The 19649-nt window shown below is 42.0% G+C and overlaps 1 protein-coding gene across 2 annotated transcripts in view; it reads right to left on the bottom strand.

Annotated features, from left to right (window-relative positions):
- ACSS1 (acyl-CoA synthetase short chain family member 1) overlaps positions 1-19649 on the bottom strand; it is a 94052-nt gene that overhangs the window by 22080 nt on the left and 52323 nt on the right. For both annotated transcript variants that reach the window (XM_075862931.1, XM_075862932.1), the window contains exons 9-12: positions 19266-19358; positions 3474-3586; positions 2532-2658; positions 926-1053 (exon numbers count right to left, since the gene is read on the bottom strand). In XM_075862931.1, the coding sequence (XP_075719046.1) occupies positions 926-1053; positions 2532-2658; positions 3474-3586; positions 19266-19358 (461 nt within the window). The remainder of the gene's footprint in view (positions 1-925; positions 1054-2531; positions 2659-3473; positions 3587-19265; positions 19359-19649) is intronic.

The raw sequence follows: 19649 nt of genomic DNA, 5'->3' as shown, positions 1-19649 counted from the left end.
GCACTATTTGTAAAAAAGAAAGGTGCGCTGGCAATATTGCATCTTATAAACCATATGCCTTGTACTATTAACCGATTCCTCCATCTTTTCAGTAATTTTGAGTTGACAAATGCATTGAAAAAACCGAAGCCAAGGCAATAGCTGTCAATAAAAGGGAAGGTGTTTCCTCCGATAATGTAAGTTAGGCTACATTCACACGAACGTGGCAAACCTTGAACGTGAAAAACTGAAGTTATTCAAGTCCGAGGTGCACCCATGCGGGACACGTTATCACGCATCCTCCATAGACTAGAGTCTATAGAGGGATGCGTGAAGCGCAAAAAAATAGGACATGTCCTATTTTTTCACGGACTCGTCACACACTCTGTTGAAACAACCATTATGTAAATGGCCCCACTGAAATAAACGAGTCCGTGTGACGGCCGTTGTTTTAATGGCCGTCACATGGACGTGATACACGCTCGTCTGCATGAGCCCTTACAGTGAAAGATACTAGACACGAGGAAAGTTACATTTCCTGTTAAATATTTAGGTTCCCTGTGTTTGCATGAGTTTCTTCCGGGTTCTCCGATTTCCTCCCACACTCCAGTATGTGTATAAAAATAATTCACTCAAGGGGTCCCTCCCTTAAATCTTCCCGGAAGTCAACCACAATAAACTAAGCCCTTCCATTCCCCTCACTCAGCAGAAACATTCTTGACTATTCTATGTCTGCAGAGTGTGAAATAATCTGGTATCAAGTACCAGATTTTGTCCATTAATTTCTGGAAATACTGTTTAAAAAATAAGAATAAAGAATATTTAACTCACTATTCCTTAATTTTACATAGAGTTTTCTATGGATATACAAATAACTAACATAAAAAAATTTAATTTCCTATATTTTTTCTTACGGGAGAACTATTTCAAGTCATATGGTACATACCAATGCATCTTCAATCTCTGCCGTGCCAAGTCTGTGCCCACCGATGTTTATGACATCATCCATTCGACCTGTTATCTGGTAGTAGCCTTCATTTGACCTATAAGCTCCATCACCAGTAAAATAATAGCCTGAAACATGTAGGTAAAAGTGCATGAAGATAATGAATTTCATAAGTTACACTTTAATCAGTTACTGGGAAATAATTCTTAAGACCATTGATCCTATAATGAGGCTACAAAGAAAACAATAAAATAAATAAAAAAACACTGCATACATAAGGTATTTATTAAAAAGAAATAGATCCTATCTAAGAAAGCACTTTACCCATATCTCCCAACCGTCCCAGATTCAACGGGACAGTCCCGGATTCCTGGTGGTGTCCCGCTGTCCCAGGCGACTGGTGGTATACCACGGTGTCAACTGTATCTGCGTCTTCAGAACCATCAGCTCCCTGCTTCAGCATTCACTGTCCACTAATCGAGTGCTCTCCGGGCACAGTGCTACTTTAAGCGTAGAGCCCGGGAAAGTCCTTGATGTCACTGTCCATATATGGACAGTGAATCCGGGCTTTCAACTATGGACTCCCCGGCCAGAGCAATGCAATCTCTCTGGCCGAGGATTCCTGTCTTGGGAAAGCCCTTGACGTCACTTTCAATTTATATGGACAGTGAGGTCAGGGGCTCCTCCTGGAGCGGAATCTCGAGGTAGAGCGTTGCCGAAGCTCTGGCCGGGGATTCCGCTCCTAGAGGGAGCCCCTGACGTCACTGTCCATATATAGAATCCCCAGCTACGCGCGCGCCGCATCGGTTGTCCCCCTTTGCAATACTTGACAGTTGTGAGGTACGCTTTACCTAAAGTATTGTTTTTTAAAATATAATTTATACTCCACGTATGGACTGTGTCACAACTGCTCATCAGACAAAGGCCAACTAAATTGGAGTAGGTATGTACCTAGTTGTTCTCTGATTTTACAAATAAAATGACGTGAGTAGATGATGTTCCTCAAGTTTCTAATTTGTCTCCTGAGAGCAGAATAAGGAGAAGTACAAAGAGCTGCAAGTCTACAAACCAGAACAATCTGTGTAGCCACAGTCCCCGAGATCTGTCCTTCGAGACAAATTAGTGAAGAAGATAAATTTACGTCAGGGACTCATTTTGTACTAATACAAATTATTTAACCAGGAAGACACGAAATATGTCTTATCCATGGAATAAAAAAGTGTTTTTGAACTCACATTCTGACTCTGGGGCAATGTGCCTTTATTTCATGAATGGCTGTCCCTGTCTTTATCAGACATTTCTGACTGACATTCTTATCAATGACGAATGTGCTCATAAATAACAGCAAAATGTCAAGATTGACCTATTGATCTTTAATTGTACATTAATCTTTTGATATTACATAAGAACCACTTGCTCTACTTTCAATAAATGATTTGAGGTGTTGGGTAAGTGAAACACCTACAAGTACATGCTAAGTATTTGCTTTATTTTATAAAATCTATCTTATCACACCGGATAAAGACTATCAGGACAGAGATAACACAACATATATCGAGTATATAATGTACACTAAAAAATATATCTGACATGCAACCGCTGTTACCTGGATATGTCTTGAAATAAGCATCAACAAATCTCTGATGGTCTCCGTATATGGTTCTGGCCATGCCAGGCCAAGGTTGGGCAATACAAAGTGCACCGGAAACATCCCCACCTTTGATAACCTTACCCTGGTAACAGAAATATATTGTTATATCTTGAGCACCTTGTTATGAGCGGTATTATAACTGATAATCCTCTATGGTGCAAGAACTCTACATGAAACATTAGTTCATGGCCCTCTTTACAAAAAAATATTGTGGCGTTAAAGTATTAAAATGGATAAATCATCTCGCTTCTACATCACCTAAATACAAGTCTGGACATTTATTCCCATCTAGAGACCAACAAGATCAACTAAGGAAGCTCAGAAATATTAATACTGTGATCTGTCCCAATTCACACTGCATTACACCATGTACTCATACCCAGGATGGCATGATTGAGAGTGGCAGTACATGGACATCTGCTCTTAGGCCGCTCTGCAGTATTAGGCTACATTCACACGAGCGTATCAGATTCACGCGCGTGGAAAACCCGCGTAAATCTGGTCCGTGTGTGTTCCATTATGCATCAGTGTGCTTTGCGAGTGGCATGCGTTTTTCACGCACTCACAAAGTACATCCGTGTGCGGTGCGTGGTTTTCACGCACCCATTGACTTCAATTGGAGGTGCGTGAAAACACAGCAATATAAAACATGCAGTGAGTTTCACACAGCAGACTCTCGCTGTGTGAAAACTCACGCATGTGTAAATGGCCCCATTGCAATCATTGGGTCTGTGTGCTGCGCGTGATTTCCATGCGCAGCACACGGACGTTATTCACGCTCGTGTGAATGGGCCCTTAGGGACTAGGACCAGAGCTGCAGGAGGTAGGAAGAAACATAAAACAACCATCCTACAAAATTATAATTATCATTATATTTTCATGAAGAACTTCACTTACATTTTCATTTAGGAGTGTAGGTCTTATTCCAAAGAAAGGTCTCATAGCCATGGCTGGGATGATCTCAGTCTCACGCTCTGAAGGACGAGGTGAAATGCAGATTCCACCAGTTTCTGTAAAACACAATTAACCCATTAACATTATAATCTGGAGGTGCGACATATTTAAGAACAATAGACTAAAGCACATACAATCTATTGATATAGGTTAGGCCCTGTTCACATCATGTTTGGTCTTTCCATTCATCTGTTCCGTCAGAGGAACAGATGAACAGAAAGACAAACGTAAAGTAGCGTTTCCGTTTGCATTACCATTGATTTCAATGGTATTTTTTTCTTTCAGTTGATTTCAGTTCGCGTCTGTTCTGCTAGGTTTCAGTTTTTTTCATGGAAACAATAGCGAAGTGTACTGTGATATTGTTTCAGTCGATAAAACTAAAACCTAGCGGAACGGACGCAAATTGAAACCAACTGAAAGAAAAAAAATAATGTTGAAATCAATGGTGTTGCAAACGGAAACACTACTTTCCATTTGTCTTTCAGTTCATCTGTTCCTCTGACGGAACAGATTTACGGAAAGACCAGCTGAGATCTAAAGAGCAATATTGTAACATAATACATCAATCTTAAATTCAATAAATATCCTTTAAGGGCTAGGCCAATTTTGGCCTTGAGGACCAGAACAATTTCTTGATTTTTCCTCTTTGCATCCCGTAGCTGTTTGTTTCTTGCGGGACCAGTTCTACTTTATGTTGGTGCCATTCTTTGATATATTTACTTTGTTTCCACCCAATAAGAGCCTTTGGGTGGCCTAGTAAGGTTCCATACTACTCAAAGGCTGTATAAAACATCCATGTTCATGAGGCTGTAGAAATACAAACTGTTATTCTAAATGGTGTCATTTTGTTTTGGACATAGATGCATCAAGTCTGTATGTATATATATATATATATATATATATATATATATATATATATATATATATATATATATAATGATATTATTATACTAAATGGTTTTCGTCTATAGTATATTCTATGATTCAAGGCTTTAAAATGATACATTCAGGGCTTTGTCTTAGTCACAAATGAAACCACAAATCTCTGAGCCCTTTCATTAAGACAAAAGTAAAAAATAAAAAAAATGCACTGCTGTATTGTTAGAAGCCGTTTTTAACAATTAACTAAGCCTCGGCAAAGTGAACTCATTTATCCAGAGAAAGAATTATCCTCTGCCTTATCAGTAAAGAAGTAAAGTGAATATATAAAGAGCTTTAGGGCACCAAATTACTTTTATTACTCAGTATTAGGCTATGCTGCCCATTATCTGCGTCCTGAGATTATGCTGCCGTACTACTGCAAATCTTAATCATTCTCATTCTGGATAGATCCGAATTAGATACATTCAGAGATTTCCTCCTGCAGGATCAAACTTAATTGGACCCTTAAAAATGTTTCTTTGGCCAAATAGCCAATATGACTATAAGGACTATAAAATAACAGAGGTTTTAGATAGAAATGTAATGTTTACAAACAAAATTCATCTGGGATCCACGAGGACCACTTAACAAATTAAAAAGATATTAAACAAATCTCTGCAAATTAATTTGACTAAGTACATGCAAATGAGACCCCACTAATTACCGTAACTTAATCGCTTCAAATCTCCTTAAATGAAGCTCAACTGTAATTGGTACAGTAGGTCCCTTGGAAGGCAATGCTTAATACGCATGATGCTTATCCCTCTGTAATGACAATTAACCCCTTCTGGTCAAATGGGGGTCACATTGCATTATGAGAGCTATCGAATATTACACTCATTCAGAATATCAGTGTTTTTTTTACTGATTTTATTAAATGGAATTGTTTTGAGAATGTCATTTTAAAGTATTATTGTTTTGTATACGGTTATTATTTTATACTTTGTTTTGCTGCAGAAATATTATGAAACATGTGAGTGAAAACCTAGAGTTATAGAAAATACTTATTTGGGTGACCTCAACAGTCGACTATATAACAGTCGACTATATAACAGTCATCGGGTTTTAGTATCAGTCAACCACTTTTATAACTTTTAAGGTATTGTAGAAGCAATCGACAGAAGCATCTACTGTATAAGATGTCCATAAAGTGTAAAGCAAGGACTTAACTAACAGGATATCAGTTAATATCTGCTAAGCGGCCCAATAGCTGAGGTGGCCCAGCTTGCTGGAAATGGAAGGAGTCTTCAAACAGGTGCAGAGCTCTAATACACTGTATAATGAACAGTGGAGTTTTTCAGCCCCTGGAAATAAACAGTGAAGGTTCCTATTTACTGAGTGCAAGCAGAGATCTTGAAAACTGCGAGAAATTAATTAAAAAAAGTACTGTACATGCAAAAATTGCAGAACCTTTCTGTAATGAATCGGGGTGGGGAGACAACAGGTGAGCCCTAATCTACCCGCAACTCAGTCCCTGCCTACTTGCACGGCCCGTCCTAAGTGACGGCGTAGAACTGGGCGACGGTCCCTACGCTCAGTAAGTGCAAGACAGACAACACAAGACAAGGGTACACAGAAGCAAAGGGGAAACCGTGAGCAACAGGCAGTGGTGAACGAGCCGAATCAAACCAGGACAGTACATAGTAGCAAGACGGAGCAGGAGAATAGACAGGCAAGCCAGGGTCAAAAAGGTTATAGCGGTCAATCAGGTAAATAGCAGGAATAGCAGAGCCAGGAAACCAGAGAATCACAAGCAAGGAACATGCTGCAAGTGAGGGTATAAATAGACCAAGGGCGGGAGCTAGAACCGTCAGGCCAGGCTGTGATAGGTTCTCCCTCTCCTCAGCCTGCAAGCCTGAGTGGTAACAGATCGCGTCACTCTAGCAGACCTTGGAGCTGATGAAGGCTGATTAACCCCGGGCGTCGACACAGCACCTGTGTCAGGCAAACCCTTTACACTTTCTTTATTTGATGAAGAGGTTTTATTACCTGAAACTGGAAAAAACATTTTGTGGCAAATGATCGAGGGAGGAGAGACAAATGAAAATTCTATGTAGAGTGCTAGTATTCCCTTTACTAGTATTCCCTTTACTGCTCGCACTGTGAATTGCCGATACACTTCAATGGGAGAAGGCTGTAATACTGTGAACCGCTGCTATAAGCGTGTTGTTAATTCACAGTGTGAGCATTAAAGGGAATAAATGGGAACAGCACTCGTACGAGCCCTTTTAAAACAGGTAATCGGCAGGGGTGATGGGAGTCACACTTCGACCGATGAGATATTGATGGCCTATCCTGAAAATAGGCCATCAACTTCTTAGGACTGGAAAACCCCTTTTATTATCACTCCCTATGACAATTTCCTGAAACCCCTAGCGGTTTGGGGTGGGCATCATTAAACATGGCACTTTTCCAATTTTTCCTACAGGGCCCCATAATGACTTATTACACCCCTGGTGATAAAATTTATATAGGCCTCCAACAACGGAAACATTTTCAAGATATGTTTGTCTAGCTTTTCATGTTCATATATTCTTGTACTTAGTAGTAGAAGAATGTGAATGAAGTATGAATGAAAAAGCTGCTTGTTGTGGCCCCGAATCTCAATATAGGCAGTTCAGTTAGCCGCCTGGGGACCGAGGCTCTCAGGGGGCCCATGCAGGGGTGGGATCTGGCAAGTTCGCCCCGGTTCTCCCAAACTGGTTGTTAAAAATACAGCCGGCTCGGAGAACGGGGGAGAAGAGGGATTCAGAACTGGTCCTCTGCACTAAATTGTATTTGCATCCTTAGGATGCAGGTACAATTGATCAGTCTAGCGCTGGTGAGGCACGGGAACTATCAGTTCCCTGCCTCGCCATTCAGCGTTTTACCAATGATGCAGGAAGCGCGATGACATCATCACACCGCCTGAGTCGTTCCACTGGGTGAGGTCTGGTCAGAAGAGACTAGGTCTGCGTCACTGGAGGATGGCGCAGGACTGGGGACAGGTGAGAATGTAATTTATTTTATAGTGTGTGTGCGGTGTTAGGGGCACTATCTACAGGGTTAAATACAAATACTCTATAGGGGCAATATCTACAGAGGGCACTTTGTAGATGGGGCACTATATACAGGGGTGCATTGTAAATGGCACTATCTACAGGGGGCACTGTGTGGGTGGTGCTTTACTTTACAGTGCTTGACACAATTGTATTCAGGGGCACAGTGTATTGTACTATTATATTCAGGGGTGCAGTGTATGGTGCTATTATATTTAGGGGCATAGTGTGTGGCACCATGAGAATTTTATCTCTGTTTTTAGGTGCGGCAATGTTGGAAAGTGAGGAGCCGGAAACAGTGGCAAATTCTGCAGAAATGGGTCGTGGCCAGGAGAAGTCACCATAAGGTCTGGACTGGATGGACAAGAAAAGAGAAAAATAACTAATAGAATCTGAGAAGACGATCACTGGGTTTGATCTGTCACCTCTAATGACATGTCTATTGTAGGAAATCCTCGTATTCCGCAAAAAGTCTTTGTTTAGTCTAGGACTAATAGGCAAATGAGTGTTAACATTCCCCTTGTTAAGAGGATGTGTCCCTTCACAATGTAATACTGTCAGCAATGGATGGAACTATCAGTTTGTAGGGACACAGCCCTTTGACAAGGGGAATCGTAACACGTATTTGTCAATGCTCGCACAGAAAAGGTGGTGTTAACTATAGACATAGTGCGGCAGGGCGGCGGTGGAGAAGAGGGACCCAAGTTTGGGGAACAACCGAGGGCCTATGGTCTATTTAATCCGCCACTGCCCCTGCCGTTCTATATTCATCTTCCCTGCATGCTGAGCCACATGCAATAATGTGAATTAATTCTGAAGGCTTGTCAAGGGTTTGAAGCTGCATATCAAGGCGATGATATAGAGCTATCATACACATTGGTGGTTTATACATTACTCCTTATTTAAAGTGCACATAATGTTATCATTCATTGTCCCTCTGCAAAGTTTGCTTTGCAATTCAGAACACACATTGTATCTATGGCTACTTGTGTTAAACAGAAACATATTTTTTTTTGCTTTGTTAACAATAGCTCATAAAGCTTCCTTTGCATTTCTTTTTCAATATAGAAAACAATATCTTGCTTGACTTGCTACAGTGATTTTCCTACACACCGTGACAGAAGGCAGCACCAGCGCCTTATCTATTCTCCTCATCTCTTTGGTTCTCCCAGTAGAGTTCTACATATACTTTTTTCTCACCTGACTTCTTGAAGTCAATAGGGCAGATTTACTACTGTTTCTGCATCTAGAATGTGTCGAAAAATGCACCGAATTTTGGCACAATTTCACACATTTCTTTTTTACTAATTTAAGAACAGATGTTTGTGCCTCACTAGACACTTTTAAAAAAGGGTCTATAAAAATGGGGTCTAGCTTAGCACTGGAAGGGGCTGTGGCTTAAAGTGTATCAAACGAAAAGTAAGCCAACAAAGAGTTGGTATAAAGAAGAGAATTTGTCTAGCATGTATAACAAGATGTGGCAAATTTATCATACAGCGTTTGCCGCTGTGATACATTTGGCATATCTTCTGACTGCCTGATCTAAGTTTCCACTGTATAAATCTTATTCTTGTTCCTAAATAAATTACTCTATCATGTTGTTGATATATGCTGAAAAAAGCTACATAAAAGCACTTTAAAAAAAACTTTTTATAGCTGTTTATGTCTGACTAATATTATATATCATAAAAAGGTTTACAGTATAAGAACCTGCTATATGAAATGAATACTCTGTAGTGGAAAATTCCAGTTCTGGAGAAGATATTTGAATAGGCATGTGAACTTTACAGAGCAGTGATAAAGTAACAAGATTATTCTACATAACTTGTACATGTTAAACATTATCTACGTTGTTGCGGTATAGTTTCAGACCAAGGGCAGACATAAATAGCAGAGGGCCCCTGTTTCTGGACACAGACTATTTTTTTCAAATCTGACATGGGTCACTTTATGTGGTAATAACGTGGGAATGCTTTTACTTATCCAAGCGATTCTGAGATTGTTTTCTCGTGACATATTGTACTTTGTTAGTGAAAAAATTTGATCGATAAATTCAATATTTATTTTTAAAAAAAACACCAAAATTTAGGAAAAATTTGCATTTTTCTAAATGTAAATGTATCTGCTTGTAAGACAGATAGTTATACCACACAAAATAGTTACTAGTTCTCATATGTCTACTTTATGTTTGCATAATTTTTTGAACGTCCTTTTATTTTTCTAGGATGTTACAAGGCTTAGAACTTTCGCAGCAATTTCTCACATCTTCAAGAAAATTTCAAAAGGCTATTTTTCAGGGACCAGTTCAGTTCTAAAGTGGCTTTGAGGGCCTTATATATTAGAAAGTCCCCATAAATTACCCCATTTTAAAAACTACACCACTCAAAGCAGGGCCGACCTTAGGATAGATGGTGCCCCGTGCGAAATGATCTTTCGGCGCCCCACCCTCATCATTAAAGAAAAATGTCCCATAAACAAATTATAATGCCACTTTAGCGCCCCCATACAGTATAATAATATTTAATAATATAATATATTACAACCCCTTCAAGGACACAGTATTTTGTCCTCTAATTGTGCCCATGGTATTATGCCCCCTGTAGTGCCCCTACACAGTATAATGTCCGCTTAGTGGCCCCCACACAGTATAGTGCCCCCCTGTAGATTTTGCCATGCAGCCTCCCTGTAGACAGAGCTATAATCCCCCACCTCGTTCTTGTAAATCCTGCCATACAGTCCCCCACCTCCCCCTTGTAGACAGTGCCCCCAAAAAGAAAATTGTTTTACTCACCTAGGCCCCGTTCCCACAACGAAATGAGCTGCTCCACGACGGGATCCTTGTGTAGGCCGGCATGATCTTGTAGCCTAATACAGAGTTTCCAAACCTTTTCGGACTCAAGGCAGCACTGGAAAAATACAATTTCCTCAGGGCATCCCTACCAAAAATTGTTTTGAGAAAGACAGAAAACGGCTAAAAACAAGCACTACACTCATAGGGTACGTTCACACACGTTTTTTGTAAAGCAAAAAAAATCTGCCCCAAAATTCCTTCAGGAATTTTGAAGCAGATTTTGTATTCACAGCGTTGTTTGACCTTTTATTTTTTTGCGTTTTTTTCTTAAGCTGTTGAAGCTAATGCAAAAGACGCAGGCATAAAAGCTCCAAATGGACACCACAGGTATTTTCTGCCTCCTCTTAACTTCAATTGGAGGTCAGAGGCGGAAATCACTTGAAGAACATCAGCCCACCACTCACAGATTCCCCCTGTAGGTAGCGCCACACAGCCCCTTGTAGGTAGCGCCACACAGCCCCTTGTAGGTAGCGCCACACAGCCCCTTGTAGGTAGCGCCACACAGCCTCCTTGTAGGTAGCGCCACACAGCCCCCTTGTAGGTAGCGCCACACAGCACCCTTGTAGATGGCACCACACAGCCCCCTTGTAGATGGCACCACACAGCCCCCTTGTAGATGGCACCACACAGCCCCTTGTAGATATCGCCACACAACCCCCTTGTAGATAGCGCCACACAGCCCCCATGTAGATAGCGCCACACATCCCCTTGTAGGTAGTGCCACACAGCCCCCTTGTAGGTGGTGCCACACTGCCCCCTTGTAGATGGCGCCAAACAGCACCCTTGTAGATGGTGCCACACAGCACCCTTGTAGATGGCACCACACAGCCCCCTTGTAGATGGCACCACACAGCCCCCTTGTAGATGGCACCACACAGCCCCCTTGTAGATAGCGCCACACAGCCCCCTGTAGAGAGCGCCACACAGCCCCTTGTAGAGAGCGCCACACAGCCCACTGTAGAGAGCGCCACACAGCCCTCTGGTAAGGAGTGCCACACAGCTCCCTGGTAGGGAGTGCCACACAGCCCCCTGGTAGGGAGTACCACACAGCCCCCTGGTAGGGAGTACCACACAGCCCCCTGGTAGGTAGTGCCACACAGCCCCCTTGAAGGTAGTGCCACACAGCCCCCTTGTAGATAGTTCCACACAGCCCTAGCCCCCTTGTAGATAGCACCCCTCACCTACCCTTCCTGTAGATAGCGCCACTGTAGCTCCCATAAGGAGCGGAATCCCTGTGTGGCCGGGGATTCCGCTTCTGGAGTGCTCTGCTTGATTTCTCTATCCATATATGGACAGTGACATCAGGGGAAACTCCTGAAGCGGAATCCCCGTCCACAGAATTGCCTTTGCTGTGACCGGGGATTCCACTCCAGGAGAAGCTCCTGTCGTCTGTGTCCATTTATGGACAGTGACGTCATAGGCTACTCCTGGAGTGGAATCCCCGGTCACCGCATCTCCAACGCTTAAGGATTTTCCCCTGATGTCACTGTCCATATAGGGACAGAGACATCAAGCGGAGCGCTCCAGGAGCGGAATCCCCGGCCACACGGGGATTCCGCTCCTTCAGGGAGCTAAAGTGGCACTAGTAGATAGCAGAACAGGGAGATACTTCCCTGCTCTGCTATAGTGCCGTCGCTATCGCTGTATCAGCCGCAGCGGCTGCGAGCGGCGCCACTGCCCTCATGCCCACTGTCGCCGATAGCAGCAGGTATGGCTGCTACAGCGGTAGCGACGGTACTGAGTGAAGGAGCACCCAGGCAGAAGGCGACTGCTGAGTCGCCGAGCCCGGGCGCTTCTGAAACAAGCAGCGGAAGGGAGCCAGCGCAGCGCCCCCTTACACCTGCTAGAGTGATGTGCCCTGTGCGAAGGCACAGGTCACACACCCTTAAGGCCGGCCTGCCTCAAAGTATTTAAAACAGCATTTAGAAAGTTTCTTATCCCTTTAAGCGTTTCACAGGAATTAAAGCAAAGGTGAAATTGACAAATATAATTTTTTTTGCCGAAATTAATTTGTAATAGATTCTGCAGTTTTTGGAAATATCCCGCATGTGGCCCCAGTGAGCTAATAGGCTGAAACACAGGCCTCTGAAGCAAAGGAGCACCTAGTGGATTTTCAGGCCTCCTTTCTATTAGAAAATATTTTAGGCACCATCTCAGGTTTGAAAAGGTCTTGTGATGCCAAAACATAGAGAAAACCCTAAAAAAACGAAACACAATTTTGGAAACTACACCCCAAGGAATTAATCTAGGGGTATAGTGAGCATTCTGATCCCACAGTTTTTTTGCTAAATTTCTTTGAATTAAGTCATAAAATTTAAAATCTACATTTTTTTCAAATAAAACATACAAAGTTTTCATATTTACAAGGAATAAAGGAGAAAAAGCACCCCAACATTTGTAAAGAAATGTCTCCCGATTACAGAAATACCCCACATGTGGTCTTAAAGAGGCTCTGTCACCACATTATAAGTGGCCTATATTGTACATGATGTGATCGGCGCTGTAATGTAGATTACAGCAGTGTTATTTAGAAAAACGATCATTTTTGACGGAGTTATGACCTATATTAGCTTTATGCTAATGAGTTTCTCAATGGACAACTGGGCTGTTTTACTTATGGACCAAGTGGGAGTTGTGGGGAGAAGTGTATGACGCTGACCAATCAGTGTCATACACTTCTCTCCATTCATTTACACAGCAGATAGTGTTCTTACTAGTGTGCAGTCACATACTCACACACTAAAGTTACTGAAGAGGCTTGAGAGTTAATAGACATCACGTCCAACCAGGACGGGATGTCTATTCATCACTGCCGACACTTCTCTAACGTTTAGTGTGGGAGTTAATGACAGCAAGCGTGATTTACAGCGTGATCTCACGAGATTACACTTGCTGTCATTAACTCCCACACTAAACGTTAGAGAAGTGTCGGCAGTGATGAATAGACATCCCGTCCTTGTTGGACGTGATGTCTATTAACTCTCAAGACACTTCAGTAACTTTAGTGTGTGAGTATGTGACTGCACACTAGTAAGAACACTATCTGCTGTGTAAATGAATGGGGAGAAGTGTATGACGCTGATTGGTCACTGATTGGTCAGCATCATACACGTCTCTCCACAACGTCCACTTGGTCAAAAAGTAGAACACGCCCAGTTGTCCATTGAGAAACTCATTAGCATAAAGCTAATATAGGTCATAACTCAGTCAAAAATTATCGTTTTTCTAAATAATAAACACTGCTGTAATCTACATTACAGCGCCGATCATATTATGTACAAGAGAGGGAATTTATAATCTGGTGACAGAGCCTCTTTTGAATTTATGTTTGAACACACGGCAACCCTAAGAAGGGAAGGAGCGCCAAATTTTTCTAGAATGGTTTTCGGTGCCATGTCGTATTTGCAAAGCCCCTGAGGGACGAAATCAGTGGAATCCCCCCAAAAGTGACCCCATTTTGGAAATGACACCCCTTGTGGAATTTATCTAGGGGTATAGTGAGCATTTTGACCTCACAGACTTTTTGCAGAATTAATTGGAAATAGGCTGTGAAAATGAAAATCTAAATTTTTTCCCATAAAATGTAGATATAGCTTAGATTTTTTTCATTTTCACAAGGGCTAAAGGAGGAAAAGCACCCCCAACATTTGTAAAGCAATTTCTCCTGAGCATGGCAATACCTGATATGTGGACATAAATTGCTGTTTGTACCCACGGCATGGCTTAGAAGAGAAGGAGCGCTATTTGGCTTTTGGAGCTCAAATTTTGCTGGAATGGTTTGCGGCTTCATGTCACATTTGCAAAGCCCCTGCAGGACCAAATCAGTGGAAACCCCCCAAAAGTGACCCCATTTGGGAAACTACACCCCTGAAGGAATTTATTCAGGGGTATAGTGAGCATTTTGACCCCGCCTGTTTTTTAGCCGAACTTAGTGTAATTATGCTGTGAAATTCAAAATTATATTTTTTCGGATAAAATGTGGAAATGTTCAATTTTTACAAAGAATAAAGGAGAAAATGCACCCCAACATTGGAAAAACAATTTCTCCTGATTACGGCAATATCCCAAATGTGGTAATAAACTGCTTTTTGGACCCACAGCAGGGCTCAGAAGGGAAGGAGCGACATTTGGCTTTTGAAGCTCAAGTTTTGCTGAAATAGTTTTTGGGTGTCCTGTTGCAATCGCAGAGCCCCATAGGAACCAAAACAGTGGAAACCTCCTAAAAGTGACCATTTTGGAATGTACACCCCTCAAGGAATCGAGGGGTATAGTGCGCATTTAGACCTCACAGTTTTTTTGCTGAACTTAGTGGAATTAGGTAGTGAAAATGAATATCAACATTTTTTACACTAAAATGTTGAATTTCCACAAGGGATAAAGGAGAAAAAAGCACCACAACATTTGTAAAGAAATTTTTCCCGAGTACGGAAATACCCCACATGCGGCCATAAACTGCTATTTGGACACACGGCAGGGCTCAGAAAGGCAGGAGTGCACTTTGGCATGCAGATTTTGCTCATTTGATTTTTGGGCGCAATATCGCATTTGCAAAATCCTGAGGTGCCAGAGTATAGTTTAAGACCCCTGAGAAGTGACCCAATTTCGAAACTACACCCCTCAAGGCATTTTCTCATTTGCCTGGACAAATGACAGGACTCAGAAGTGAAGAGCACCATGCACATTTGAGGCCTATTTGGATGATTTTCACAGCATTGGCAGACAATTGCAGGGCTCCGAGGTCAAATAGTAAAACAAACATCCAAGTAGTGACCCCTATCTTGGAAACTACTAACGTAGGGCATATTAAGGGGTGCAGTGAGCATTTTGACATGACGTGTTTTTTTCATTAGAAATTAATGCATAGCGTTGGTGCAAAGTAAAAATTTTAATTTTCCGCTGATATGCCACTTTAGTGCACAATATGTTGTGTCCAGTTTGTGCCACTGAAGACAAATACCTCATAAAATGTTAAGCGGACTTGAAGGCATGCACTTCTAAGCTTTACTCTAATACATTGCTCTACCCACTACATTGCGCATCGCAGCCATGCCAATCGGCTATAAGACACTAAGATGCCGCGATCGCTTTTGATCACGGCATCTAAGGGGTTAATCGCAGGGATCGGAGATAGCTCCATTCCCTGCCATTACAGCACGGTGTCAGCTGTAATATACAGCTGACACCGGCGGCTGATGTCGCAGGCTCAGCTTCTGAGCCTGCCCCATCTTGTTTCTGGGGACGGAAGCCTTTTAGACCCCGCCTCCGGGCAGGACCTTTCAGGCTTTCGTACTTATAGAACCGATAGAGGACAAAACACGACCTTAAATAAACGATAAAAAAAATATATATATTTTATTAAATACGCAAGCTAAAATATACAAACATGTACAGAAGAATAAAAATGCAACCTTTACAATGGGACAGAGAAAGGAAAAATGCGGTGGGCGTGCCGAAAATACAGACTGTGTCAAGGTCCTATACAGAAGTCAATACATAATGAAATATGATTAAATATTTATAATATATAGTGATAGAGAACAGGGGACCAGCACAATATATCAGAATATGAAATGAATCACAAAATAGCACTATAAGTTAGTTGATGTAATGAATCATGTGAGTAAATAGCCAAACATGACACCGAATGCATAGAAAAGTTGAAAACATCCTGATATAAATAATACCTGCAAAATGCAACTGGGCTGGAGCACAGGAAGAAACCCTGACAGGACCGGTCAGACACCACCGCCGCTCTCCTGACGCGCGTTTTGCCATAGCTCCATCAGGGAATCGTCATTGTTAGGCAACCGGTCTGCCAGAGCAGTCATCGGAACCTCGGGATTACATCGCTGGGTTCCGATCTGCTGGTAAAACCCCATAGATGCAGCGCTCAGTTTTGAGCGCCGCATTTTAGGGGTTAATCGGCCGTATCGGAGACCAGCTCCCGTCCTGGCCATGCAGCAAGGTGTCAGCTGCAATATACAGCTTCTGTGACTTTGCCTTAAAGGGAATGTGTTGCCAGCAAAACATGTATTTTTTTTTTTAGTTAAACATTTAGTGTGTAGGTGATTAAACATTGTTCAAATTTTTTTTATTTTTTTCACGAGTCAGGAAATATTATAAATTAGATTCTAATTTATAATATTTCCCAGTGCTGGTCACTAGATGGAGCTATTCCCAAAATTGCAGCATTGCATGTGGTAAAGCAACCACATTGCTTTTTGCTGCAAAATTTGGAAAAAAGCACTCGCTCTAGTGAGCTCTGAGAATCCCCCCCCTCCTTTATCCTGGCTAGTGCCGGGATAAACGAGGGGATTGAACGGTCTAACCTCCTACACTGTGTGTCGCCATTTTTTGAGCTAACACACAGTGTAGTAGGTTTAAATACAGTAGTAAACACACACAAACACGAACATACATAGAAATCTCTTACCTGCTCCTGCCGCCGCGGCTCCCTCCGGCCCGTCTGCTCCGTCTGCTGCCGCTGGTCCAAGTGCACAAGTCCGGAAGCCGCGACCGGAAGTAGTAATCTTACTGTCCGGCCGCGACTTCCGGTCCACAGGAAAATGGCGCCGGACGGCGCGCATTTCAAATTGGACTGTGTGGGAGCGGCGCATGCGCCGTTCCCACACAGACAGCGTACACAGAAGTGGATGGGACGGGACCCGTTCGCAGTCCCTATGGGACTGTGGCTGCCGTATTCCATGTCTGTATGTGTCGTTAATCGACACATACAGAAATGGAAAAAAAAATGGCAGCCCCCATAGGGAAGAAAAAGTGTAAAAATAAGAAAAAGTAACACACAAACACACAAATTAATCCAAACGTTTTTAATAAAGCACTAACATCTTTAACATATTAAAAAAAAAATTGTGATGACACTGTTCCTTTAAGACCTTGTAGACAGCAACGTAACAGTATGTGACATGTCGCCAAGGGGTTATCAAAAATATGTGGGTCCCTTGATGTCCAACATCTATAATTTTTCGTGAACAGTGTGAATTTCTGGGTTGTCACCCCCAGTAATTTAGAGCTATGGGCATCAACCCCTCACATGCACTTTTTTAAGATGGCAGTATGCCCCATTGTCTACAACATCCCTGTGCACAGGCTGCATATATGGTATGTCCAGCCCTGTATTAAACATGCGGAGACAAATTTCTACTCAAAGGAAAGGTGAAATTCTGCACAATTTCATTTTGTGATTTGTGAGTATACTTTTATTTAATTCTCTTATACTTAGAAAATGTATATTTATATCTATATCTCTTGATCTATTTGAATTACATTTTCTAATGGGTGATGTATTAAGATAAATGTGTTCACACTGCAGTGCACATTCGGCGTATGTGTCAGGAAAGCTTCCGGAACATATATGCCAAATCCATAGGGAGCCATTAAACCGACAGATGCCACAGAAGAGTTTCCCTTTTTTAGCTTCCATCGGGGAGGTATACATGAGTATACTGTTTTCTTTAACTGTATGGAATAGCGTAGTCATGGACAATATACCATAGAGTGGAATCCCACAAGAAAACGTATTCTGCTGCGCAGTATACTTTACCTTTTTTTTTAAGTAAGAGCCTTTGGGCGGCGTATGTCACTGCATGCCTTTACATAGATATAGGTCAGATGCTTCAGTCAGTGGTAGATTACGAGAAATCCTACCAAAGTATACCTCTGACATACACTGCGAACACCGTGTTAATTCTCTATTACAGACATTTATAGATGGAGGATTCACTGTAAAAGCCTACAATTTCTTGGTAGTTGTACTTGTGTGCAGAAAATAAAGGGGAGAGCTGACAATACGTCCGGATCTGATCTCATGTAGGGGGGGTCAAAGATGGCAGGTGTTCGCTGAAGAGCAGAAGGTGTATGACAGAGCGGTGAATTCTCCCTTCCAATTTATGTGGCGTCTTTCCTTTTCTGTCAAAAATATACATTCAGAAAGTCATTGGCAACTCTCCTAAGCCTATCCTAATTTTAAAAACAAGTGCCAAAATGTCTGCCCAGAAATTACCATATTCTTCCTGTTTTGAAAAATCTAAAGTTTCAAGACCAAAAAATATACAACGTCCAAGGAAAACTAGGACGGCTCTCAGTTTAGGGTCAGTTCACACTGAGTTTTTTTACAAGTTTTTTGACACTGAAACTGCGTCGGAAAACGCGCCAAAAAACGGCTGAACATGGCTCCCATTGATTTCAATGGGAGGCGGTTTTTTCCCGCGAGCGGAGAAAACGGCTCGCAGGAAAAAGAAAGGACATGCCCTATCTTCGGGCGTTTACGTCTCTGACCTCCCATTGACATCAATGGGAGGCAGTACTTCGCTGCGTTTTTTGCCCAAGGCGCTCAATAGCCGCGGGCAAAAAACGCAGCGAAAAACGCAGCGAAAATCGGCTGAGTTTTTGAGGCAGATTTTATGCCTGCAAAAAACTCAGTGTGAACCCAGCTTTATGTTCCTGACCTTGAATTCTAAAACTGGTTTTTTTTTATAGGAAAATATCAGGTGTGGTTGGTAATGCAGGCTGTATATAATAAAGTGGACAAAATGTATTCTACAGACTGTAAATGTATGATGTATATCTAAACTAGTATCTATATATTAAAGAATATAAGCTATATACAACATAACTAGGTTAGAAGTACAGTTGTATACAGGAGAAGACTGAACTCTCTATACTGTGTAATGCAAAATATAGATTGTAGACCAGGGAGTGTATGTCTGCTCTTCGGCATGTCCCCTCTAGTGAGAGTTGCTTCACAGAGTGCTGAAGGAGTCACGTGCCGAGAGTCACTTCAATTGGGAAAAAGGTGAAAGTCTCATTAATAGGACTTTATTTTGACCAGTATTGCATAGGTATTCCATATGTTTTTACAGTCATCATGTAGGTGTTGTAGTATCACTTATCAGAATGATTTACCTGTTTGCCACCATGTGTCCACAAGATCACATCTTCCTTCCCCGACCACATTGTAAAACCATTCCCAAGCTTCATGGTTTATTGGTTCACCCACTAAAATGAAAGAACAGGATTCATGAAGTTGCTGTTACTTGCTGTTAGGCAGTGATCTAGCAGAGAGGGCAAGAAGAATCAAGTTCAAAAAGGACAACTTTTTCCAAAGCATGTGACAACGTCACACGACTCAACTGGGTCCACAGCAATGTGTTTGTTTCTCTAGTGTTTAGATAATGACAGCAGGAATTTCTGTTCCTTGTTATGTGTGATATATAATACTACAGAATGCAAGACTCGATTAACCTGCATGTGATTTCAGAATATTCAGCTGCCTTGTGAATAAGACAA

The sequence above is a fragment of the Rhinoderma darwinii genome, chromosome 4, assembly GCF_050947455.1.
Source record: "Rhinoderma darwinii isolate aRhiDar2 chromosome 4, aRhiDar2.hap1, whole genome shotgun sequence".
Classification (NCBI taxonomy): Eukaryota; Metazoa; Chordata; class Amphibia; order Anura; family Rhinodermatidae; genus Rhinoderma; species Rhinoderma darwinii.
This window is presented reverse-complemented; position numbering and strand designations above follow the sequence as displayed.